General features: G+C 44.5%; 1 protein-coding gene across 3 annotated transcripts in view; it reads left to right on the top strand.

The window, feature by feature from the left end:
• METTL16 (methyltransferase 16, RNA N6-adenosine) overlaps positions 1–23,835 on the top strand; it is a 73,181-nt gene extending 49,346 nt beyond the window's left edge. For 2 of the 3 annotated variants that reach the window (XM_055403539.2, XM_055403558.2), the window contains 4 exons: positions 1,147–1,216; positions 1,941–2,030; positions 10,998–11,171; positions 11,290–23,835. In XM_055403539.2, the coding sequence (XP_055259514.1) occupies positions 1,147–1,216; positions 1,941–2,030; positions 10,998–11,171; positions 11,290–11,892 (937 nt within the window). In that variant the 3' untranslated portion in view covers positions 11,893–23,835. The remainder of the gene's footprint in view (positions 1–1,146; positions 1,217–1,940; positions 2,031–10,997; positions 11,172–11,289) is intronic. The other variant, XM_055403531.2, reaches the window with a different exon arrangement.
• Positions 23,836–25,412: the final 1,577 nt, after the last annotated feature.

Here is a 25,412-nt window from a genome sequence, read left to right as displayed (position 1 = left end):
CTTTTTAGGATTCTGCTACTTGCCACTTTTTTTAAACAAGGGCTTTCTGCTGTAGCTAGTAGAACCACAAACTAGCTGTCTAACCACAAAACTAAGTCCTCACTGTCTGGAATCCAAGAGTTGTTCAGCTTACTGTTTTCTGAGAATTCTTTCCCCAGCCTCCACCCCCCACACACAGATGATTATTCTGCAGAATATTCCAGGGAACTCCTCTGCAGACGTCTAGAATTCTCTCCCTGTGCAGCTCCTTCTCTTCTCTTTTGCTCTTCAAATTCTTACTGTCTCAGCCTCTCTGAGCTCCAGTCTGTCTCAACAATTCAGCAGGATTTTTGGGTTCTATTTTAGTTTCCATTCCCTGCATTGCAGCTTGGAAACTTCCTCCAGGCAGTAAGCTCTGGCAGTTGTGGGGCTCACCTTATTTTTCTCTCTAAGATCATAGGTCTTCACTGCAGTTGTTCAGTTCTGAAAAATGGTTTCATATATTTTGTCCAGTTTCCTTTTGGCAGTTTTCTTACTAATTAATCCGTCATAGCCTGAAGCAGAAGTTCCGTATAAATTTTATACTTTGCAAAATTTTTAGAATAATCAGAAGAGATAAAGTCTGTTCTTTTATGTTTTAACCAGTTCACTTCATCTTCATACTTCCTCTCCTGGGTTTGTATTTGCTGTAGAGAAAACTGATTTCATGTTCTGTTGAAACTTTAGTGCAATATATATTCTTAAGTTATTTGCAGGTGAGTGCATATCTCAAAGTACAGGTCATGCTAGATTTTACAGTTAATCTTACTATGTTGTAGGGGGGTATGTGTCCTTGTTTTTGTTATTTATTAACTAATTTCTGTCCCAGAGCTGAATGGCCTTCATTCTGAGCATTATAGTGAGACCCCTCTCTCTTTCTACATACATATAGCCCTAAAATAATTGGAGAAACTAAGTGACTTTTTGTTTAGTTTGCTATGGGCATGTCTTCCTTCTCTAGATTTATTCTCTGTCTAAATACATTATATGCAGTTCTTGTTTTTATCACTTGTAACTTAACTCAGTATTTGTTTGCTACTCTTCTCATCTTGTTGGCTTGAGTAATGCTTGGTGTAAAAATGTAACCACATAAGCAGTGTTTGACTTGGCTTTTTTTTTTCTCCCTAGATGGTATAGCTGTATGCTGGGAAAGAAATGCAGCCTGGCTCCTCTGAAGGAAGAACTTCGCATACAAGGGGTAAGGCTTTGTCATTACTATTCCAGTGTGTCCACTTTTGATGGTACTTGAAGTATAGAATTTTCCTGTATACCAAAAAACCCTAAATGTGTTTTTTGTTTGTTTATTTTTGCTTGTCCATTGCTTGTTTAATTTTTTTAATGATATAATTTGGGGGCTAATAGAGACTTTTTGCAAATCATTAAAATAAGGCCTTTTTTTTTTTTAAGGCCTTAAGATGGAGACTACATAGCTGTGTCTAGCCAGGCTTTGGAGGCTCTCTTTCCTAAAAAAAGAAAACAAAAGAACGTTTGAATCATTTTACCAGTAGTTCTCTGAAGGGCTGCGTTTTGAGTATTTCGTATATCTAACCTCGAAGCCAGAACTATCAATTGTCTGTCATGTTTCATGTGAGGAAAAAAGCCTACAACTTTGTTGAGATGGCTGGATGGCATCACTGATGCAATGAACATGAACTTGGGAAAACTCCAGGAGATGGTGAGGGACGGGGGGCCTGGCGTGCTGCAGTCCATGGGGTCACAAAGAGTCGGACATGACTGGGCGACTGAGCAACAACAACGATTTACTCATTTGTTATCAGGCAGTGGGGCATAGCTGTTTTTGGATGGTAGTGTTTGTTAACTGATAAAAAGAAAGACCAACCTATAATTTAAAATGAGACAGCAGCCAGAAACATATTAGTAGAACTAATGGAATGATTCGATGCTGTGTTTTTTGGTTTCAGGTTCCTAAAGTCACCTATACTGAATTCTGCCAGGGTCGGACAATGAGATGGGCTTTGGCTTGGAGTTTTTATGATGACGTAACAGTACCAGTAAGTTGAGACCTTCCTTTAGCTTTGCTGAAATCCAGTATATGGTGGGTTTTAGTAGGTCATAAATCAACTAAATCTGTACTGCCTTGTTTCCCTGAAGTTTGCCCCAAATGCTTACATCACAATGGAGAGTGGTTGTAAACCAGGCACAGTCCTGGAAGACTGTCTGTGGTGTCCATAAAACCTTTCTCTCTGAATCTGTGCAACTTCTTAATCAGCAAATGTAAATGAGTTGGAAATGCATCTTTTAGCAATTAAAAAATTCAAATACAAACACCTTGTGGGTATGATTTTTCTGTTGGACATTCCTGAAGAATTGAAATTGAAGTCTATTTTCTTTTATCACTGCTGTTTTCCTAGAGTAGCTGTCTCCTAGGGCTCCTGTGGATGTAGAAATTGCCATTTGGGATTGCAGGCTTTTGATGTGTAAAACTCAGAGATCATTTGAGTAAAGGGTCCTATCTTGACTTTCAGATGAGCACTGGAATATTGATGAGTTTTGAAGCTGGGTGATACAGTTCATTATCCTATTTTGTCTACTTTGCATGTGCTTGACCATGAACATTCTTCTGTAATTTTATGATCCACAAAATTCTCGTTGTCCTCTGTGCTTGCTGCTATATGCAGAAGAAAAATGTTTCTGAACTGGTTAGCCAGAATAATTTTTCTAGGCTACGTAAGAGGTGGTAATAGAATAGCATCTGTTTGTTCTCACTTTTCCCCTGGAAGAAGGATTGACTTCTTGTTGCTTGGAGCGGTCCACCTTAACGTTCATGCACACATTGCTCAGCTTGAGCTGCTGAGCAATATTGCTGCCCACAGTATTTGTGGAGGCCTCATTCCTGTCCTGTGCACTGTCTCCGGTCCCCTGTCCACACCATAGGCTTGTCCTGGGTGCTTCTTTCCCAAGGTCTTGGCCATGCTTTGTCTCCAGAGTCTCTCTTAAGTATTGCCGTATCTGTGAGCCTCTTTCCTTGACTGGTAGAGCAGAGGAGTAGAGATGTTCGGAAGTATGAGGGGACCATTTGCAGATGTTTCTGAATACATGAGTTCAGATTTGACACTGAGCCTTCCCTTCCTGTACTCTGCAGCTCGGTGTGCTGCTGGATTGAAATAAGTTTTCCCAGTCAAGTCTGAATGGCCTGTCTGATGGAAGCCCAGACTTGCCTCTTTGCCATGCAGTAGGGTATCCAGAGGTTAGTGTTTGAAATATTCACTGATTACCAAAGATGGTTGTGTTTTTTTTTTACCTCCCTGAGGTATTATCCTTTCTGTCATCCTCTAGAATAAGAATACCCGGGCTTTCCCACCAAATGGTTAAAATCGTTAGTAATGCCCTAGCTTATCCCTGTGCAGACACTAACAGCTGCAGGAAAATGGAACTGCACCTGTTTCCAAGCACTTTCTGTTGAACCTGTTTCCGCACTTGTTGGCACCACAGGCAGAAGAACTGATAATGAGCTCTGGCACCCTCCAGGCCATCTCAGGGACCAGCGACACCCTTGCCTTCTTGGATTAACAGCTATTTCAGATCAGAGTATCAAAGAGCACTGTGTTTCTGTGGTAGTAAAACCAACTTACTTTGAAAAGGAGTCAGCTAAGCCTTCCTCCCTCCCTCCCTGTCTTTTAGGTAATCCTCGAGCCCTGTTCATAGTTTCAGCCATGAAAGAATGCCTCTTGCTAAGGGCCCCAGGCTTCTGCCATGCCAGAGTACTCATCCCTCCACATCACTGCCCCCAACCCAAAGCTGTTAATAATGCGTTCCCAAGTGCTCCATTAGGTGCACTTAAACGGCTACAGGGAAAACGGCAATTTCTGATTTGCGGTAACCCAGCAACAGTTTCTTAGCACTGGTGCCCTCGATCAGCAGCTGCTTTCCCAGGGGTAGTCCCAGGGCACTCGGGAGGGCTTCAGTGGGCTGTCCTCTTGGCTCTCCTTGCTGCCTGGACCTCTCCCTACCCCCTGCTTTTTGAAGTGGTCACCTCATTCTCTCCTCTTGCTCCTGTCAGCTATAGCAGGGAGGGAGGAGCATGCTGCTTTAGGTGAGGAGAGGAAGCCAAGGACTGGAGCTGGTTAAGCAGAAACATTGACCTACTTCCCCGCCCCACCCCCATTCCCGCCTTTTTAGGGTAAATGTGCAAGTTACTATGGCAACTTCTGTTTTCACTTATCTCAGGCCTACTGGCTTGCTTCTGTTGGTGCTGAATGCTGAAAAATTCTAATTTGCTGCTGATTTAAGTGCCCACACTAAGCCCATTGCTCTTGTCTGGATTTATTTTAACAGCCGAAAGACGAGTCCTAGTGTTGATAAAATTGTGTCTGTTCATTTCCGACTGATGACAAATATAAGGAAGCATATCATAAGGACTGTTCCTTACAGAATTTTAACAAGCCACTTAGAATGCCTCTTTGTCCGAGCTTCTCGCATTACTCAAGGCATTATTTTAGCTTTGCTTTGCTTTCAGAAGTTTGACACTTGTTAAAAGAAAAAGGGGAAATAATGTGACTCTAGTAAATGGTGTGTACTCTTGGTCTGAGCATTGCCCAGGAACTCTGGTTTTAAAAAATGAGCTGCCTCTGTTCAACATATTTCCTCTGAGCCTGGGTCTTTCTTGTCCAGGGAGTCATAATTAGAGGACTTTCTGAAGAACAGATGGAGGGAAGAGGTCAAATTAATTAGGTAGCCTTGTTAGTGTCAGAATGGAGTTCTTCTGACAGTGCTCTGCTTCCTAGTCCACATGTTCTCAATATAGATAGAGGAGGGATTCCGTGTAGGTGCTCAGGGGATGACACTTTTAGACAGCTATCAGGCTGGTACTTCAGGGCTCTCTCTCATTTTAGAGATCTCATCAGCAGATCTCTGATCTGCTTTTGTCAGTATTATGTATTGATTTTATTTATTGAGAGGATTCTTCTGTTAAGACATGGTTACAGGGGATTCTCTGGCACTCCAATGTTTAGGACTCTGCGTTTTCACCTCTGAAGGTGCTGGTTCAGTCCCCTGTTGGGGAACTAAGATCCCATAAGCTGCTCAGTGTGGCAAAGGGAGAGGGGGAAGGGACATGGTTCGAAAACCAGTACTATACCAGACTATAAATTATGCTCTAAAACAGATGTGATGGTTCGGGATCTGAGCTGTTTAGCAAAACCAAAGCTAAGGCTCCTTCTCTTGTTACTTTTCTTATTGTGATGTTCATTGTGATAATACCAAAGAAATTAGATACCATTTCCTATCGTTTACAGTGATTAGTTTTATGAAAGAGAAGTATGGATACAAAGGTTTATATGAGTGAGTACTGAAATGAATGGTAGGAACCAGAATGTTGGAGAATTAGGGCATTCAGAAAAGAAAATAGTTCGGTCTGGGAGGACTTCATGGAGGAGGAATTGTCAATGTCTGACTCATAGTTGATGCATAGTGAGTATTTGTTGAGTGTTTAAAGGAATATGATGTGGAACTTCTACTAAGGAACAGCATTGCAAGCGTAACGTTAATCGGTATAGTAGATTTCAAGCACCAGAGATAGTCTTTGTTGTGATGTGAATGCTTCACACACATTATGTCATTTTATTCAAACCTGACAATAATCAAGTGGGTGGTATTATCCCCACTTTTCAGATGACGAAATTGGAGACTCTAAAAAGTCAGGTTGAAGCCTTGCTTAGTCTGATTTCACAGCCTAAGCTCGAAGTCGCTGTGCTGCCCAAGGACTGCCCTTTGTTCCAGTCTAACCTAACCAGGTATAACCTACTCCGCAGCTCCTCAGCACCTTGCTATAAACCCATCCCAGCCACCTTTCACGTAACGGTCACCTGGATTCATCCTGAGCTCTCCTTTCAAAGAAAGGATGGCTCCTCAGTGGCTCTTTGTTCCTCCCAAATCTGTCTTTGATTTCCCTTCCACCCTAATCACTCCCTGTTTTCCTGATTGTGCTGCCTTCTACGGTATTAGAAGTTACACAGTCTTCTGATGCCAGGGTCATTGCTGACTGTCATTACAGCCTTTGCTCATAGCCCTTTCTCTGTCTGATCCTTTCTGTGGACTTCCCTTCACTGCAGCCCAGCTCAATTCCAGCTTCTGCATAAAGCCTTCTTAGTCATGCAGCCCATAGAAATCTCTCTGGACCTATCTTTATATATATATTTTTATTTGTCTGTGCTAGTCTTAATTGCGGTATGCAGGATCTTTAGTTGCAGCATTCAGGCTTTTAGTTGCTGCATGCGGGATCTAGTTCCCCGACCAGTGATCGAACCGTGGCCCCCTGCATTGGCAGCACAGAGCCTTAGCTGCTGGACCACCAGGGAAGTCCCTGGATTTATCTCTTTCAGTCATTTGTATTCTGCATGAACTTAGCTCTGACGTAGTTTGTTCTGGTATTTTGTTTAACGATGGCATGGTGGATTACCCTAAAACTACTGGCAGAGTGTATGGAAACTGTCTGTCTTTAGGTTGAGCAGGTTACTTCTCTGAGTTTTTGTCTCTTCGTCTGTAAGTTGGGGTTACTGATGGTACCTACTGAGTCAGGTTTGGAGGATCAAAGGTATGTAACGCGGTGCCTGGTATGTATAGCAGGTGCTCAGTAAAATATATTGTCTTACCATCTCCCACCATTCCTTCTCACCGCCTCTGTATTTGACGTCCCGGTAATGTTGAACTGCCCTGATGATTCTAAAGCAAATCTAAAGTGTATTATTTCATCTGTAACTATTTTCGTATTTATTTACAAAAGGTGTTTCATTTTACTTTGTATTTTTAGAGATTGCCTTTTTTTGTATGTGCTATTTAGTTTTGTTTGGTAATTGTAAAAGATACTCATGCTGCTGAGTCACTTCAGTCGTGTCCGACTCTGTGTGACCCCATAGACGGAAGCCCACCAGGCTCCCCCGTCCCTGGGATTCTCCAGGCAAGAACACTGGAGTGGGTTGCCATTTCCTTCTCCAAAGATACTCATACGTGGTTTCAAAATCAAATATCAAAAAGGATACTGTTAGAAGTCTAGCTTCATTCTCTTGTCTCTTTCACCCAATCAATTCCTCTTCTCCTTGGGTTACTATTTAAACGATTTTCTAATTTATCCTCCCATTGTTTTTAGTGGGGTTGGTTGTTTTAATATAAGAAAATGCACAGTTTTAGCCACCTACTTTCTTAGATAGGTAGCATTCTACATAAACTTTTTTCCTTTTATTTTTTTTACTTTGTATTGTTTTTACATCTGATTACAGGACATTTTAAAAACAGCAACCAGTCAGATTAGATAACAACAGAAATGCCACTGGGCTGTTAATAAAGAAGCCACACTTTCAGAGAGCAAAATACTTAGTCCACTTCATGGCAGCAGAGCTGATAAACATATGAAAAAGACAAGATGATCTGACTGTCCATCCCAGCTCACTTCTTGTGTGTATTCCAGCCAGGTGTCAGTGTTGGCCCCTTGGCTTTGTTTTTCCATAAATAGTAGCCTGTGCTGAGTAACAGCTCACAGACACTTGGCTTGTTCCTGGAGGACCTGGAGCAGTAGCCATTCAGAATTTGGCAGAGCAGGGAAGACCCCCATGTGGTGGGCAGGAGCACGCCTTTCCCCTCAAGACCATTCTGGAAGCTGCTCTGTCTTATCGAGGAGGCTGTGGCTTCGTGCCTAGCAGATCTTAGTGAATGACCCTCAGATCTTAGTGAATGACCCTCTTCTTGTCCTGCAGATATGAGGGAGATCTGTGTTCTACCTTAGCCGTAGTTAACAACAGAGCTTCAGCAACATGCAAATACTATACAGATTGGTATCAGGTTTCACCTGATTTGAAAGTCTTCTGACTGGTTGCACCACTAAGGTCTAGAAATTAAAGGAAGAGTGAAGATTTAAGCAATTTAAGGACAGCTCTTAAGACTCTGCGCTCCCAGTGCTTGGGGCCTGGGTTTGATCCCTGGTCAGGGAATCAGATCCCACATGCTGTAACTAAAAATTCGCATGTTACAACTAAGACATGTGCAGCCAAATAAATATTTTAAAAGAAAAAAAAAAAGACAGCTCTGCTAGGTAAAGCATCTTTTAAAAATATAAGAACTATTTTTGTCCAATTCATGGTTTCAGTGTGGTAACACTTGAAGCTCCTTCCGTATTGATGATTATTCATTGAATCCTTGCAGTGTAAAAGATACAAAGCCTGTGTTCTCTGCAGAATTGACAACTCCCCACCAAACTTCTTTCACATTGTAATTTCAGCTGGGTGATATAGTAGTTCATCTTCTAACCCCAAATCAGTTGTAAATTCACCTTCTAGTTTTTTACATTAAACTGAATTAACTGTTATTGATTTTTTAAAATTATTCTTTAAAATGTTAAATTGTTACTTTGTCTTCTAAACTATGACAGTTTGAGTATAGCACCCTTCATTGAAAATATTTGTGGTTTGAGATTTAAAAGCATATTAGCAAATTAAGATCATCTCAGTTGGGGAAAAACAGCTTCTATTTACTAGTGTTGTGACAGGGTATAAAATTACCTGCTGTTGAACCTGTGGGGTTGAATTTAACTATTAATTTATTAGGACCCGCTCCTGTATTTTACTCTGGCCTTGCCTACTGAGAATTTTCAGTATGAGCAAGAAAGAATGAAGAATGATTGCTATAAGCCAGACTTAAGTTAATCTTTAATCATTTAAAAGCTTTTAGAGTTTCTAAAGTATTAATTATCTGTCTCTTGAGTGCTTACCTAAGTTTCTGTAATAAAACTAGGGAATTCCCTGGTTGTCCAATGGTTAGGAATCTGTGCTTTCACTGCCAAAGGTGCAGGTTCAATCCCTGGTTGGGGGACTGAGATCTCTAAGCTGTGTGACATGGCCAAGAGTAAAACTAAATCCTGAGAATGTGTGTATGAGAGAGTGAAAACAGTTCACTAAAAATCTTCAGAAATACCAGATTTGTTGATTGACCTTTATCTATGGTACATTGGAGCCAGAATGCAAAGTAAAGGAGCCACATATGAGATGGAGAAGTTTTCATTTTTGTTCTGGTATAACAAGGCAACAAGCTGTCTGTTTTGCTGTTTTGGAAAGTGGGTCCTTGAGAGAGCTCTTGTTAAGTTTGATGAGGGTGCATTTCTCTCCTTTAAGTTCTAGAAAAGCCCATTCTTACTTTTGGAGAATACTGCAGGAAATGACAGACACAGCAATATCTTCACGTTGCTGGTTGGAATTTGTGAGCACAAATGATTCCCACCTCTGTCCAAAGAGATGAGGCGCTATCCTTCCAGCCATATTTGTAGATGACCTCTGGTGTCCTGTTGGGGATGGCCCTGCAACAGTGACCTTTTCATGGTAACAGCTTTGGATGTCAGGAAGTGGAAAGAATAATTTGATTCTTGTCTCCCATCCTCCTCCTACACACCACCATCTTTTTTCACCCCCAGCTTAATATTCATATATCAAGCTCCTCAGTGCAAAATTTAGGCTCTCAGTAACGGGAGAAATTGTGTTTCTTACGTTGGGCGATTGAGTAATAACAGTGCTGCTGTCTTGGTGCCCACATGAATTTGTCTCATCTTGCCTGAAACATTAATTGAGCAAGTTCAGACTTCAGGGTTTAGAGTCTGCTGTTCATTTCTCAAGAGCAGGTTTCTTACTCATACACACACCCTTTGTTTTTGGTCCTTTTCTTCTGAGCTTATTTTCTACTCTTTAACTTCCCTTTTTTATTAGTTAATATCTGGTATAAAGAGAAAATGTTGATTGTTTCTAGGAAATACCATCTAAAAGTGTTCTAGCATAGAATAAACTGGCTATTTTCTTGCGTGTATGGCGGTAGGGAGTTGCTAGTTAGTTCCTACAAGGCCTCACCCAGTCACTGGACCTCACTGTGTGTGTATTTATGAGCTCTGTCGCTGTTTCCAGGCACAGTCGGAGTTCACAGCCACACAGTTATCAAATGCTTCTTTTTAGGAAAAGATCTTCAGAGCTGACTGGGTATTGTCTCTTATTGAGCCTGCCTTATAATCCTGCTCATTTTGATCCTAACTTTAGAATTAGCTTAAATTCTTTTTCAAATTTTGATAAAATTTGTCTACAAGTCAGTCTCTTAAAGTGTCCATAATTTATCTGATCTTAGCTAAGGGTCTAACTGGAAAAAAAAAAAAAAGCAACCTTTTACTTGAAAGAAATAAGCTTTAAATACAGCAGTGTGATTTGGTTTATAAAATGGAACTTGAGTCCCTCTAGTGGTAAGAGTGTAATTCACTTTCCAAGCTTGAAATTTAAAGAAAGACGACGGTCTTGAGTTATGTGGAATCAGCTTTCAAATCCACTATTCTCGTGGGTGCTAGTGTCCCCTTGCCAGCCAAGAGGCAGTGCATAGGTGGGCACTGGCTTGGCCCTGACGTGCCTGGATTCAGCGTCCTCTTCCGCCAGTGCGATCCTGGTGCCCTGGTCGTTCCCAGCATGTGATCTCACAAACTGCCACTCACCAGCTGCTCTCCTTCAGCAAGCCTCAGCAAGTATCAACTCGGGCTCCATGGTGGTGATTTTAAACCATGCATTTTTTTTTTTTTAATAGAAAGGAACACAGTGCCCTTGGGGTCCTTGAGTTGCCTTGAAAGAAATAGTTGCACAGGCCTGTTTGGGGCAAGGACATTTAGTAACCAGAGAAGTTACATACTGATAGAACACAGGCAGAAAGTACCTGGGTTTGGGATTCAGATCTTAACTTTACAAATACTAACCATGTGACCTCAAGCGGATTCCATTGCTGCTCTGTATCTTAGTTTTTCCCATCTATAAAATGGGGAGATGGTAAACCCATTTGGCACAGTTGTTTTAAGTATTAAAAATAAACATGCCAAAGGCCCTTGTTCTTTTTTAGGGCTCTGCAGTTGGTAGCAAAGGTCATGGAGATTCCCCCAGCTGCATTCATTACAGTGCATGAGATTTGATTATTTGGATGACCTTCCACTATTCTCCTGTGCCCTCTTTTTCTTTCAGTCACCACCCAGTAAGCGAAGAAAACTAGAGAAGCCAAGGAAGCCTATCACGTTTGTAGTCCTGGGGTCTGTGATGAAAGAACTAGCCCTCAAAGCGTCATCTCTGGGCCCTGAGACAGTGGAAGGCATCGTGGTTGTGACAACATGGATTGAAAAAATCCTCACTGATCTAAAGGTACCTGGTTGATAAGCACATTGAAGAAGTACTTACAATAATCTTTTTTCTTTTCTTTTTTTTAAAGGAGTTTTCAGAGGAGAAAAGTAATCTGTAAAATTGTTTTTCCTCCACACAGGTCCAGCATAAACGAGTTCCCTGTGGAAAGGAGGAAATCAGCCTTTTCCTGACGGCCATAGAAAACTCGTGGATTCACTTGCGGAGGAGGAAGAGAGACCGAGTGAGACAGCTGAGAGAAGTGCCACTGGCCCCCGAGAACGTGCTCGAGGCCCTGGGGGAGAAGAGGCCGCCACCCGGAGGGCCTGGCGGCGGCCAGGACGGGGCCCTGGCACGCCCTGCTCCCCCGGAATGCCAGTCTGCCCCTGCGGGTGGCCACGGCCCCGGCCAGGACTCGCTTTCCCAGGACGAAAACCCAGAACCCACGGAGGATGGCAGGAGTGAGGAAAAGGGGGACGTGGAGGTTCTGGAAGGCTGTACAGGCTCCAGTAATGGAGCCCAGGACCACGAGGCTCCTGAGCCCTTCAGCAGCCCAGTGTCTGAAAAAGGGAACCATCTCCAGGGAGTGGCTGGACATTACTTATTCAAGTGTCTGATAAACGTTAAGAAGGAGGTGGATGACGCCTTAGTTGAAATGCACTGGGTTGAGGGCCAGAACAGGGATTTGATGAACCAGCTTTGTACTTATATACGTAACCAAATTTTCAGGCTTGTTGCTAGTTAACTCCAAAATTCTCACACAGTTGGGAAAGTTCTGTAAAGCAGCTTGCTTTGAAGAGTGGCCTAGCATAGTGGCAAGCTGAATCCCATTGTTAGCCCACTGGTAACATTATGTGGAATTGTCTTAAAAAAACAACAAATGAGTCCATTTTTAAACACCCGCCTCCTTTAAAAAAAAAAAAAATTACAGGGCATTGTATTATGGTAGTTCAGAGAAAGAATTGTGATCAGCATCAACAAAATGCCATCGGTAAGCTCGTAAGAAATTTAAACCTGACTTAAGCTGATCACCTTCGGAGAAGGAAATGGCAACCCACTCCAGTATTCTTGCCTGGAGAATCCCATGGACAGAGGAACCTTGTGGGCTACAGTCCATGGGGTCGCAAGAGTCGAACACGACTGAGTGACTTTCACTACTTCACTAAGCTGATCACCTTGGCTTCAGGCTGGTTTTCTGAGGCCAAAAGGATTATTTTTGCAGTCTGATCCTGGTCAGAACTTAACAGTGCATCCTGCCTTCTGCGTCAGCCTTGGTTGCTTCCTGAGAAGGGCTGACTTTCTCCCCCCTGCCCTCCTCCCCCTCCACCCCATGGAGGTGGTATACCAGGGTGGATAGCTCTAAAGTCACTTTCAAGACTAAAAACTTCGGGTACATACGATTGATGACCCCTGTGTCAGTCCTGAGAAAGGAACTAGCCTTTTGAGAGTCAGGGAGAGAAAGCTCAGTAATGCCAGGAAGAAGGCCTGATCAGGGAGCGCCTGGAAACGTCGGAGACAATCGGCACATTCGACTCTTGTCTGTTTTGGATGTTGCTTCTTTCAGAATGAGAATTAGGTAAGCAAAACTGCCAGATGTAACTGCGATGCAGCAGAACGAAGCCATACCTGTGCCTCCGACCTGTTTAAAGAACTGTTTAGTAGCAGTGTGACTGGTGTGGATTTTTTTTTTAATTTGTTTTGACGTTTGAAGTGGAGCTAATATAAGAGTATTCAGAACTGAAAGCTGTCAGTCCTGTTTGAATCCTGGGGTTGGGATACTCTCTTGGCTTTGAATGGATAAGTGATTGGTGATGGAAATGAGAAATGGAGCAAGATATACTTACATGTAGTAAGTTGCTTAAGAAAGTCTCATCTATTGGCAGATAAGTTATCGCTAATCAAAGATGGTTTTGGCACAGGAATTCGTTTGTAATCCCTTCTGTGTTTACCTGTTACCACTGGAGAATCCTGAGGCCAGGGTAACTGTGTTCTTAAAGCATGTTTCCAGTTGTGGCGTCAGAGCTCAGCAGGAAAACCTCTGGGGAAGGCGTCTCTTTTCTGTCTTCTTGCTGTCTCAGTTACCCTCTGCTGTGCTTGACTCTCACTGCTTGATTTTGCACCAGCAGCCGAGGGTTCTGTTTATCCTGAAATTTTTGAGTCCGGTGCCATTGCTCCTCACTGTCTGCAAAGAAGACTGTGACGGAGTGGTTAAGCTACACTTTTGAAAGGTGGGTGTTGGTTGCGGCTCAAAACTGATGACCTTGGCATACTTTGGCAGCAGCTAGACCAGTCCCTCAGCAGAGATACTGGAAACGGAAGTAGGACCATATCGTACCTCCCCGTGGCAGTGGAGACAGAGCTCGGAAGGGAACATACAAACCGACCAGTGTTCTAAGCTGGTCACCGCTGGAGAACCCAGAGTCTCCTGGGTTATTTCCAAAAGCTCTGTGGACATGTTTGGGTTTTTTTCTGGAGAGAAGGGTCCCGGGCTTAGAGGAGTACTGACTCACTGGGGATTAGGAACCGCTATGCTGGTTAGCCTTATGGAAAAGGAAACTTAATGCCCAGGGTCCCACGGGGTCCAAGATTCAGCACACGGCCTTGGATTCCAGTGGTCCAGTCATCTCCTCCATCCACCCACACCATCCTGCTCTCCTCACCTCTCATGACACATGGAGTCGTATGCTGGACCCAAACCTAGTTTCTATCTTGATCAAATTTTAGGATGAGTGAGTTAGGTAACAACTCTTCACTCAGTAAAGCCGTCACTGTTTGCATGTTTGTTTCACTGTGAAGGAGTAGTACATATTCATTAAGGATTTGGAAAGATGAAAGGAGAAAACGGCTTCAGTCACCCCTTGTCTCAACCTTCAGGAGCATACCCACTGTTGGTATTTCAGTGTTTCCTTTTAGTCACTAATCTGTCTGTGTAGATGGAATGTGTGAGTGTGTGGGTTCAACTTTGGTTGTGTTCATTCTGTATATTCATGTTATGCTTTCTTCCTCCGTGTGGTCATAGGAGTGTGTTATTTATACTCCTCACTTGTTCACAATGTATTTCAGCCACAGTATTAGCCTTTGTTAAGTCTAGTACTTAGAGATTCCCGGAGAATCCTCTGTGGACCTGGAAGCACAAAAGAGGTGTCTTATGTCTGTGTATGTTTGGTGCCTCAGGTTTGAGGCTTGGTGCAGTGAAAGATGTTTTATAGTTTAAGCTAATGCTCTTAGAATTTAAGAAGCATGTGACGACAGAACCTTCCACTGCTAGAACTGTGAGTAAGTGCCATTTTTGCATTTGTGTGTCTTCAGTTCCTTCTCTGAGAAGAATAGTTTATTTCCATCTAATGAGAGACCATTGAAACATTTTTAAAAGACATTTAAAAATCCTTTCACTTATGCATATACTTTATAATTGTGTGATATGGGGTAGCCTATACCTCTGATAAAAGGGGAAGGTGAAATTTTTTTTTTTTTTTTAAGAAATAGATTACTGACCTGTGTGTCATAATGTTGAGTGATAACTGCCTAAGTGTCTGGAGGTCAAGTTCGTGTTGATGGATTGGTATGAAATTCAGTCTTTGTGGTCTTATCTTAAATTCTGTTCTGGTCCCTGGCCTGGGCATCTGATCTCTTGATAACCAAAGTGGGAACAGAAGCAGGACTTGTTTTCCAAGGAGGGGAATAAGCTGCTTTTGTTCTTTGGAATCTGCTTTGCTTCCAGCAGTGGGTTCCTCCTCCCCACATCCCTGACCAGCTATTCACACACCAGAGCATCACTGCTTGTCCTCGCAGGGTTGGTGTCTCTGTGGTGGAGTTTCAGCTAATCTTAAGGGAGTGTGTGGGTGATATATACTTAAAATTTTAGTATGTATTTTTAAAAACATGAAACCTGTCAAAGCTTACCATATGAGTACACCAGCTTCTAAGCTCTGACGTGTAGTAAAATTGCAAGGGGTGGAAAAGATGCGACGGCCTTTAGAAAATTCTAGGCCTCCTGAAAGAAGCCCCTCCTTCTTACTTAAACCCAGGTGTTTTCCGCTGCGGCCACACGAGGGCGTATTTGGCTTTTTTATCAGCTTCACGGTGGGCGTGGATAAAATTGTGTCCTTGGTATTTTCTTGAAATATCCAGTCACTACTCAGATAAATATTTTTATGTAAGCAAGTACGTTTTTACGTTAAAAAACTTACAGAGATGAAAGAAAGAAGGGAAAACTCACCATCTTGTGGTCTGGGCATAAGTTTTCAACCTTTTTATGTTTCTTTATGGTCCCAGATGATTAAAAAATTTTTTTTCTTTCCACCTGTCCTGCTCTAAAATAGACCCAGGCTGTGCTAGTCCTGTGGATCAACTTTTTATTGGTCTATAGTTAATGGGGGTGCTGGAGGGGACGTTTCATGATTTTACATATTAACTTTTTCCAGAGCTACTATTTTTTTGTCACAGGAAGAATAATAGAGCCTTAGGAAAGAAGCTGCTTCCAGCATTGCTAAGGCGTGCTCTGAGAGAAGGAAAGTCTCAAAGGTGCAACACTTTCACAGCCACATCTCTTGGAGAAGTTGGCGCTCAGGAGAATCAGTTTGCTGAATGGGCATTAAGCCCAATAAAAACCCAGAGGAGGATTACTAGTGAGGATGGATTGGCCTCTGCCTCCTGGAGCAGGGCGTTGATGGTCTTGAACCTTCTCGTTCTCCCGGGTACAGACCTCTCGTGCTTGTGCCAGCACCGTATTAAGGAACCCTGCGGGGGGCTCACCCTGCCAGCAGTGGTTCCTGCTCTGCTCTGCAAAGACATTCAGATCCTCTGCTATGACTCACTCAAATGACTAAAACAGCAGTTTATTTTTTTTAATTGCTGGTTGGAACGGCTAATGCTGCCTTTTGGAGGCTTTGCTTTTACTCCAGGGGACCATGTTATGACTGAAGGCCTCGCACCTCTGAATGCTCTCTGAGGCACAGCCTTTTCTCCGCCCCGGCAGAACCATTGGGGACTCCAGGCTCTCTTCAGGGAAGCGGGGGATCATAGGTGCTGATTAGGAGCCAAGGAACTGAGATAAGGCAGAGTGGGCCAGAAAGTGCAAGGGCGTGGAAAACAGAGAAGGGCACAGACTTCATCAGACCCGAGTCTACATTCCAGCTCCACTTACAGGATCAGTCATTCTCACTGAGGCTTGACTTCATCATACAAAAGGTGCTGGATTCTCACTTCCAAGAGTCATAACAGCAGTTAAGTGAGAGGAATACTAAAGCCCCTTGGAAGAGTCCATAAACAAGGCGTAGGCTCATTGCTTCTTAGTCTCTCTTGAGTTTTCAGTTTCTGGTCAGAACATCTTCTGTCAAGAGACTCAGGTGAAAAAGCCAGGACCTCAAGTGTGTCAGTGCAAGTATAGACTGCCACTCTGCCTGAGAGCAGAAATCCAAACTTCTGTGTAGTGGGAGGATAAACAGGGAAGCAATACTGATTATCAGTCCTCTGTGTCAATTGTCTGACTTAATAACCCTGCAAAGAAGCGTGGAGTCCCTGTGTGGTTGCGTAAAGAAGTGGCAGCTCAGAAATGCCTTAAATGACTTGCCCTAAGGTTGTTTACAGGGTCTTGACCTCAGGTCCAGAGATAGGAGACAGGGATTTCATACCAATCTCAAGGTTCGTCACAAGTGCTACACTTAGGATGGAAACGGACTCCTGGGCTCCGTGGACCCATCTCTAGGGAAGGAAGCTTCAACGATACAACACAGGGAAGAGAAAATCAAGTCCTAACCAACTCTGCCATTGAGCATTTGAAAGTCATGTTATTCTCCAGCCTTTGATCAACGAACAAGCTTTAATAAAATGAAATTGCTTATAATTAGTTCTTAACTTACACTACCAAATCTTTGTAGAATTTTGTATTTGGCAGTAGTACAGATAATTAAGTCGATAGTGAAACCACAGCCTAGTGCAAGCACACACTGGATCGGATTCAATGTAAAATAGCTGATAATTAGGGAGTGACTCTTTGACAATGCATAATTGTATAATAAGGGGAAGAAGGACTTTTTTTTTTTATATTTTAGGCAGCATCAAATATTTCACTTAGGAAAGCAAAACTGATAGACTTTCAGATCTTGCTACAGAAGGGTAACAGTCATCATAAAAAATAGCAAGTCGTCTTCCTCAGGTAAGGGAATGGACTGTGTGAATCTGGAGAAAAGGAAAGGCTGCCTGCCATCTGGTGGGAATTCAAGGAGTGCGGCTGAGAGTGGAGGAAGCGGAGCCAGGGAATTCCCAGCTGGGGGAGCCTTGGCCGGCTCCAGCAGCCAGCCCGCCCCCAGGGGAAGCTGCCCTTGCGAGCACTGCCGAGTCTGGGACAGTGGGTAACCTGCCCCACTACATGTGTGATTCCAGTGGCTCCATGTCTCTTGCTGGGAAGTGGGCATTCCCAGTCTGGTCAGGATCCCTAATTGAAGTCTCTTTGTCTCCCCGCTTCAGGGGGCCAGATGCGGGGCTTCTGGAGCAAACACTGGCCTCTGTTTTATTAATGGACACTTTCATTCACAAAGGGAAGTATTTCCTCATCTTCCACCCCAGGGGCCAGACAAGAAGGGCAGGAGCGCCCACTCCCACCAGTGAAGCACAGTTGCTATCAAGTAACTTGTGTTCGATGCCTGCTGGTTACTGCCGTGCAGAAGTAGCTGCCCAGTGATGTTGGATCTTCTTATTTCTTGAGGAAAGCCGGAAATCCAGATGTATGAGAAGTTTACTTGATGGTAAATCTTGACAGAGAATTCAGTATTTTACAGAAACCTGTTTGACCATCAGTTTATGGCCTCTTCTACCGCCAAGTGGTAGAACTTACCTAAATACTTGCTGCCTCCACTCTCCTAACTCGTTTATTTCAGCCACTGACGTCTCGTTGCTGCCTCCCCACCTCTTTAAAGAGTTCTCCTCACCTCTTAACAGGGAGAATCCTGAAGATTCTAGTAGCCATGGGCCTGGTTTGTGCTTTTCTCTCACTCGTGGCCAACCTTATCTACTCCATGACTTTATGCTGCTCATTCCTGCATTCTTCACACACAAATCTAGGCCTTCCCTGAACTTTCACCTTCCACATGCCTCACGTCCTGTCGGACATCACCCCTGGGACCATGGCTGTGCTAACTCAACTGATCTGCACCTGCGTCTCCAATATTCTCTACCACATCCAGCTGGCTGTCCAGAATAGAAATCTCTGCTCTTCCTTCTCCTTCACCACGAGGGTTTAAAAATCTTACACCTGAGAAAGATCCTCCCAATTGCAGCCCAGCCTCCTCCTCCAACCCTGGTGCCACCGTCTTAGTGCCCTTCTGTGTCTCTCACCTGGACTGTGAGGGTGGCCTGAGCCGTTTCTGGGGGGTTTCAGAATTAAGCCGCAGGAAAAGCAGGTTCAGGAGGGGTTGGGGAAAGGAGTGAAGAAACAAGAAGAAAAACTAGGATGGGAAGTAGACCCAGTGTCCCAGGTCAAGTTAGTTGAGATCAAGACTCATGTGAGGCTCTTCCTGGTCAAGCACGCCAGAACTTTCCCCCTTTAACGTAATTTCATTTTACAAAAGCGACGTTTTCATTAGAAGATATTTAGAAAAGAAGGCATAAAAGTTTACAATTCCACTACTCAAATGGAGTTGTTTTACATTTTGTTATCTTAATATTTTTATATACATATATATTTTTAAACAGCAAATGTGGAATCAACGGTCTGTGTTACTGTTTTATAAAATGTTTTCATTCAGCAATATGTTGTGATAACTTTTTTCTGGTTATAAAATTAACCTGTGTGTCATAAAACTTGTGAAAATAATAGTTACCAGAGGTTGCACTGCCCGAAGACAAGCACCAGTAATACTTTGGTTTATATTCTGTTTTCCTCACATGCCGTATTGTGAGCGGCACTTCATGAAACCAGTTGTTCCTTATCAGAAATTGAGATTTTCTGGTTTTCACTTTTGTACATAATGCTTTAGTGAATATCTCTGCACAGAAATGTTTGTGTGTTTTCTTCCTGCTTTAGGATAAACTTGTGTAAGAATTACCGAAGCAGAAGAGATAATGTGCTTTTAAAGGCTTTTCCGTATATTACCAATTTGCTCACTGAAAAAGCTGTTCTCCTTTACCATTTCCACAAGTGCTTGTCTTTGCCACACATTTGGTAGCACCAGAAGGCTAATTTTTAAAAATCCTTTATCAACTAATCAGCAAGAATATTTTCATTGTTTTAGTTTTATTATGGTATTTGCAAGGCCAAACACCCTCATGTATGTATTTATGTTCATATAGTTTTCATTTTATGAATTTAAATTATGTCATGTGTTCTCTTTTCTATCCAAGTGTTCATGTTGTTTTTGACATTGCTTGCCAGTATCTTCCTCCATTTTGTCATTTTCCTTTTCCTTTTGTTTACAGTGGTTATGTTTTTACAGTCAAGGAGCTTTTAAAAAGTTTATATAATCAAATGTGTCAAACTGTTCCTTTCATATTCTCTTTGCCTTTATGGGTAGATACCTTTTTCACCACCCTTGGAGCCAAAAAATGTTTGCCTATATTTTATTATGGCTCCTTTGACATTGTGTTTTGCATTTAACACTTGTGTTTATGTTGGTGTGTGGTGGAAGTTTTAAGGACCTAACTGTTTAGTGAATGGTTTAGTTACCACAGAGTAACTCTTCTGAGAGATGGCTGGTGAGCTCTAGCCCTGTCTGCCGTGTGAGGTGTCTGATGGGCACCGGGACTCAAGCGGGCTAGGGGCCGGGGAAGAGGTTGAGTCTGTCCTATCCCAGCCTCCAGCCTCGAAGTGAGAGGAGTCACTGGCTGGAACATGGCTCCTGGAGAGTGTAGGATGTCCCCAGCACTGCCCCATGTAGACTCTCCTGATGGGCCCTGGTGCCTTGGTAAGAAATCCTATTGTGGGCATGGAGCTGCACCCTGGATCAGGGTGGTCCAGCCAGTAAGAGGCCTCTGCTGCAGGCCTCACACCCTCTTCTGGCTTGAGGGCCACCAGTCACTATTACAGGCAGCTGATACCTTGGGTTTTAAAGACTTGATCTGCAGCCTTGCTTTTACCTGTGAGCTGGGATTGGCTGGGACCTAGAGTCCTTTGTGTGGGGCGCTGATTGCATTCCAGCCCCTCTGCCCTGGGAGGAGCCTTCGGGTCCAGCTGGCTCTTGACTCACTTGGCAAAAACTCCGCTTGTCTTTACTAATAACTTTGCCCAGTCTCACTCCCATGACCTGAATTAACTTACTGTCATGAAGCCGCCTCTTTTTCTCTTGCTTCAAAGGAGTAACCGAAGTCCTCGACCTTTCCCATCTGTCTTTCCACTCTGATCAGCTTCCTCCTTCCCTAGTCATCCACAGCCCCCATCTCTCTAGTGGCATAGCTTGCTTGCCAGCCGCTTTGGTTTCTCAGAAAAGCTCAGTGTGTGTGGCTCCTCCCTATTTGCTTCTGAACTGCATATCTTTCCTTATTACTCAGTGTCCACACCCAGGGCGGCTGCCTGGATAAAAATCTGCCCCTTTCCCCCAGTCACCTTTTCAGGCCAGACAGCACCAGCGAGGAATGGCTGTCAACCCAGGCTAGCTCTTCATTCCTCAGAGCAGCCTGAGGCAGTTACAGCGTCCCCGGAGGTCATCTGAGCCCCTGGATCCTACCTTTAATTCTCTCCTTGCCTTCTCACTCACCTGCTAAGCAAAGTCAATGATTCTTTCTGTCTTCAGCCAGCTCCCCATCATCAGCCATTGCTGGGAGTTTTTCGGACCCTCTTCCCTATGCTGGGCTGTCCCACATAGAGGAGAACCAAGCCACTCTTCACCCCAGCTGACACTAAGCAGCATTGTGACCTAGGATAAAACACCACTGGGGAGATTGATTTAGGTGATCGCAACTCTCCTAGCTCTGACATCATGTGACCCAATGAAGAGGAAGTCGGTGAACGGGAAGGTTGAACTTGACTGTGTCTGTTTCTTAGGTTTAGGTGAGGTCCTTTGACAGCTCACCAGGAGTAGAGGAAGGCAGATGAGGACTTAGGTGAAAACTTCCAGCTCTGGGGAGCCCACTTTACTGCAATTGAATGCATGCCCTATAGGATACACCTCTAAGGAAGTAATTTGGAATCCTGCTCATCATCATTCAGACTGATCTTGTCAGATCAGGTTCAGTTTGCTAACCCAGCCTTAAATCCACGTAATTCACTTATTAGAAAAATAGGATTATCTGGGAACCTAACTTTCTAAAATAGGTAGATCAGTACCCTCACAGATGCTTTTATGGTCCTAGGATCTCTTGTGCTACATCCAGCATGGTGGGAAAGAGCAAAGCTTTACTTTTTCCATGTATCACTGTGGGATTGAGTTCAACTCTGTGACCTTTTATCCCACTCTGGCTTACCAAAGGTCCCCTGGCCTTGGCTACAAGGAGAGCCCAGTGTCTGGCACACGCAGGATCTGTGAACATCTTGCAGTGTGTCCCGGAGTGTACTTAGTCTTTTGTCTTTCCCTCTTCATTGCACAGCTGACTTTCTCCCTTTGCTCTTGTTTTAACTGTAGTAGGTGAAAAGCTCTCCTAAGATGATGTGCATAGTTTGAGAAGTCAGGCCTGAAGGGTTATAGGGCATGTGTGACTTGGGACCTGGTATACTTGTAATTTGGCTTCACACCTTTTCCCCTATCTTATTACTTTTCTGCTTTGTAGGGTCAGAGAACTGATCTTCATAGCTCTTAGATATGTGTATATCAGTATCAAATCTGTATCTTAGATTTGTATATATATGTAGAACTTTGTTGGGATGAATGGTGGGGTGATCAGAGACTGTCTCATTAGGGAATGTCACGAGCTCCACATACTAAAAAATGGAGGGGGTTGGGAATTCCCTGGTGGTCCAGTGGTAAGGGGGCTTCTCAGGTGGTGCTAGTGATAAAGAATCTACTGCCAATGCAAGAGACACAAGACACGAGTTCAGTTCCTGGGTTGGGAAGATCCCCTGGAAGAGGACATGGCAATCCACTCCAGTATTCTTGCCAGGAGAATCCATCCCATGGACAGAGGAGCCTGGCGGGCTACAGTCCATGGGGTTGCAGAGTCAGACACGACTGAAATGACTTAGCATGCATGCACGTCAGTGGTAAGGGCTGGCACTTTCACTGTCACGGACCCAGGTTTGATCCCTGGTTGAGGAACTTAAGAACCCGCAAGCTGAGCAGCATGGCCAAAAGAGAAAAATCAAGGGGGCCAAACTGGGCACTGGGGTGCAAAAGACTTCAGGAGGAAGAGTGGAAACAGAAATCCTCTCATGAGAATTACACAGTGATGGATGGGCCAGGTTTCCTCCTGCCCTGAAGATACTAAGCACTGGAAGCCATTTAGGAACAACTTTTTGGAAATGGCTGGGCTTTGGCTTACACCCAAAACATGCTAACCTTTCTGCTGAAACATCAAAAAGACTTTTCCCCCTGAATGAATACAACAATGGCCAGCTTCTACCTGAGTTCCACCCTTTTGCAACAGGAAGTTGGGCTAAAACATTAAACAGCCCTATTCATTCCTCTCTTTTTACCCTCCCCCTTACTACCTAAATGGTATCTCTCACCTGCCCTGTCCATTCCCCAACTAGAGTAACCTTGGTTGATGAGAAACTCGGGCCGTTTTCAGGCGCCCACAGGCAGCAACAAGCCCAGGAAAAGCCTCCTTTCTAAACCCTTGCTTTTGCCTAACATCCCCTGGCTGCTGTCCCCACATGACCCAAATAAACAGATGATCATGTGAAGCCAGGAAGGCTGTTTGTTTTAAACAGTGAGCATCTCCACTAATCTCCGGACCAGATGGGTTATTGGGGACAAAGGAGAGATTGGCATTTGAATTCTATGTTCACCCCACTTTTACCTCCTGCTTCCCCACCCCTGAAGGCAAAGCTGTCTTCAGAACACTACTTTTCAGAGGGTTGCCTTTGTGATGTGACAGAGCTGGGTCCCTGATGAGTCAGAAGAATTTGACTTAAGCCGCCAGAAGAGACTTCAGGGCTGTAAGAATGTCATGACCACTGAGGAAGGCAAAAGGGTACAGTTGGAGCATCCCAGGCCACTGGGTAGAATGGTACAGTGCTAGCCCCTAACAAAATGAGAGCTTGGCCAACAACATTATCTCAAGTCACTTAGGCTATTTCATGTATACATATACATGCATCCGTGCTAAGTCGCTTCAGTTGTGTCTGACTTTGCACCCTCATGGAAGCCCACTAGGCTTCTCCATGAGATTCTCTAGGCCAGAACTGAGCCACCTGGGAAGCCTATATATATGTATACACACACACCCAGTGGGTGAAGAATCAGCCTGACTTGGGTTCGATCCCTGGGTCGGGAAGATCCCCTGGAGGGCATGGCAACCACTCCAGTATTCTTGCCTGGAGAGTCATGGATAGAGGAGACTGGCAGGCTACAGTCTATGGGGTCGCAAAGAGTCGGACGTGACTGAAGCAACTGAGCATGTGTGCAACACGCGCATACATACACACAGTCTTAGGTGGCAGATACCTTAAAAGAAGCAATGTTGGGACCAGCACTGATCAAACCTTCCAAGGAAAGAAGCATTCATCCTGCAAAGAAGAACTTGACTGTTCTTTAATGCTCTGATCCCCTGTTGCTTTTCAACTTCATCATAAATAAAGCCAGTGTCACCCAGTCACTTGTGTGTAATGGCCTCTCTCTGCTCAGCTACAGATGCTGGGGCAATAACTGGAAAGACAAGAGCCTTCTGTAAACTGGTGCTGGCAAACAACCCCTTTCCTCCTGTTCACTAGGTTCTCAATTTCCAGAGTCTGTGCAGACTTTCTTTCCTTGGGATGCATTATGCCCTCAAAGGAAAGGCACGAAGCTAGCAAGCATCATCTGTACCAACTTTATATGCGTCTAGCAGTGTTAAGTGGCCAGACTCCCCTTTCCCACGTGAGCAGTTTGATACTCCTCCATCAGTTTTCTAATTGGGGGTCCTGGCCCAGAACTGTCTTTAGAAGAGTCATCTGTGAGGTCTGGGGATAAATGCTCCTCCTACCCGGCAAAGAGCAACTGGACTACTGAGTGGCCTTAGACAAGTACTTTCTCATCTCTGGACCTCAGTTTCCTTAACTGCAAAATGAGAGAATTGGGGTATTTTGAGCCACCAGGCTCTTTGGTCAATGGGATTTCCCAGACAAGAATACTGAGGAGGGTTGCCAATCCCTTCTCCACTCCAGGGAATCTTTCCTCACTCAGGGATTCAACTCGGGTCTCCTGCATTGGCAGGTGGGTTTTTTACCACTGAGCCACCTGGGCTGACCTCAAAGGTCTAACTTGTTAACTGTAACCCCAGGCGGCCCCAAACTAACACAAGAAGCCACCGTAGGCACTGACAACCCGGGTCCCGCCCTAGGGGCGAGCGCGGTTGTGGCTTGGCGGAGGGGCCCCGCCCCGCGGCCTCAGTAGTCAAGCCATTGCGAGGGCCGGGCTTCCGCCCTCCACGTTGTTGTTCCCGATTTGCGCCACACCCCCTTGGCCTGGGCTGTGGACGCCTAAGTCGTAACTGCCCTGAGCCCGGCCCCAGGGCAAAGGGCGGCCTCTGGGGAGACACAGTCGGACTCTCCACCCGCATCAGACGCGCGTGGACAAAGACGAGAGTCTAGAGAAACGAAGGAAATAGACTCAGTTTTAAAAGGAGGGTGGTGAAAAGTAAACAGCAGATAGTGCACAACTGTAGAATTTCCCTCTCAGCGTCCCACGCTCCACACAGTGGCCCCATCCGCAGCCGCGAATGTGACCCTGATAGACACTGGCCCTTTAAACACAGGGCTGGCGGCGCGGGGTGTCCATGTGGAGCTGCTCCATGCCGTGTTGTCCTGCCCGCCCATTGGCCCGCGGCCCGGTGACGTCGCCTAATAGGATGCGAACGCACTGCGGGGGGAGGAACGGAGACAAAACGCGGAATCGGATTTACACTCCGCTCCCTTCGCGGGTTTTCTGGCAGCCTCCAGCAGTCAGCTCCGCCCAGGGGCGGATCCCCGGGGAATTGCGACAGCCGGGTGGTTGCAGGAATTAGGTCACGTGTAGGTAGAAAGCGGAGACCCAAGGGTCAGGCCAGTCTTTACCAACCTAGATTTCCCTGATCTGGAATATTCTTATTTGAGCTAAACTTAAGTCCTGAATTTTTCACCCTTCTTTACCTCCAGCAGGACAAATTTCGTTGTGAATGACCCAAACACGCAGCCGTTGCTCAACTTGTGGCTTGCAATCG

The sequence above is a fragment of the Moschus berezovskii genome, chromosome 20 (assembly GCF_049115385.1).
Source record: "Moschus berezovskii isolate FMDL1 chromosome 20, NW_MosBer_1.0, whole genome shotgun sequence".
Taxonomy (NCBI): Eukaryota; Metazoa; Chordata; class Mammalia; order Artiodactyla; family Moschidae; genus Moschus; species Moschus berezovskii.
Note: the sequence above shows the minus strand (reverse complement) of the source record. Positions and strands in the feature narration are given on the sequence as shown.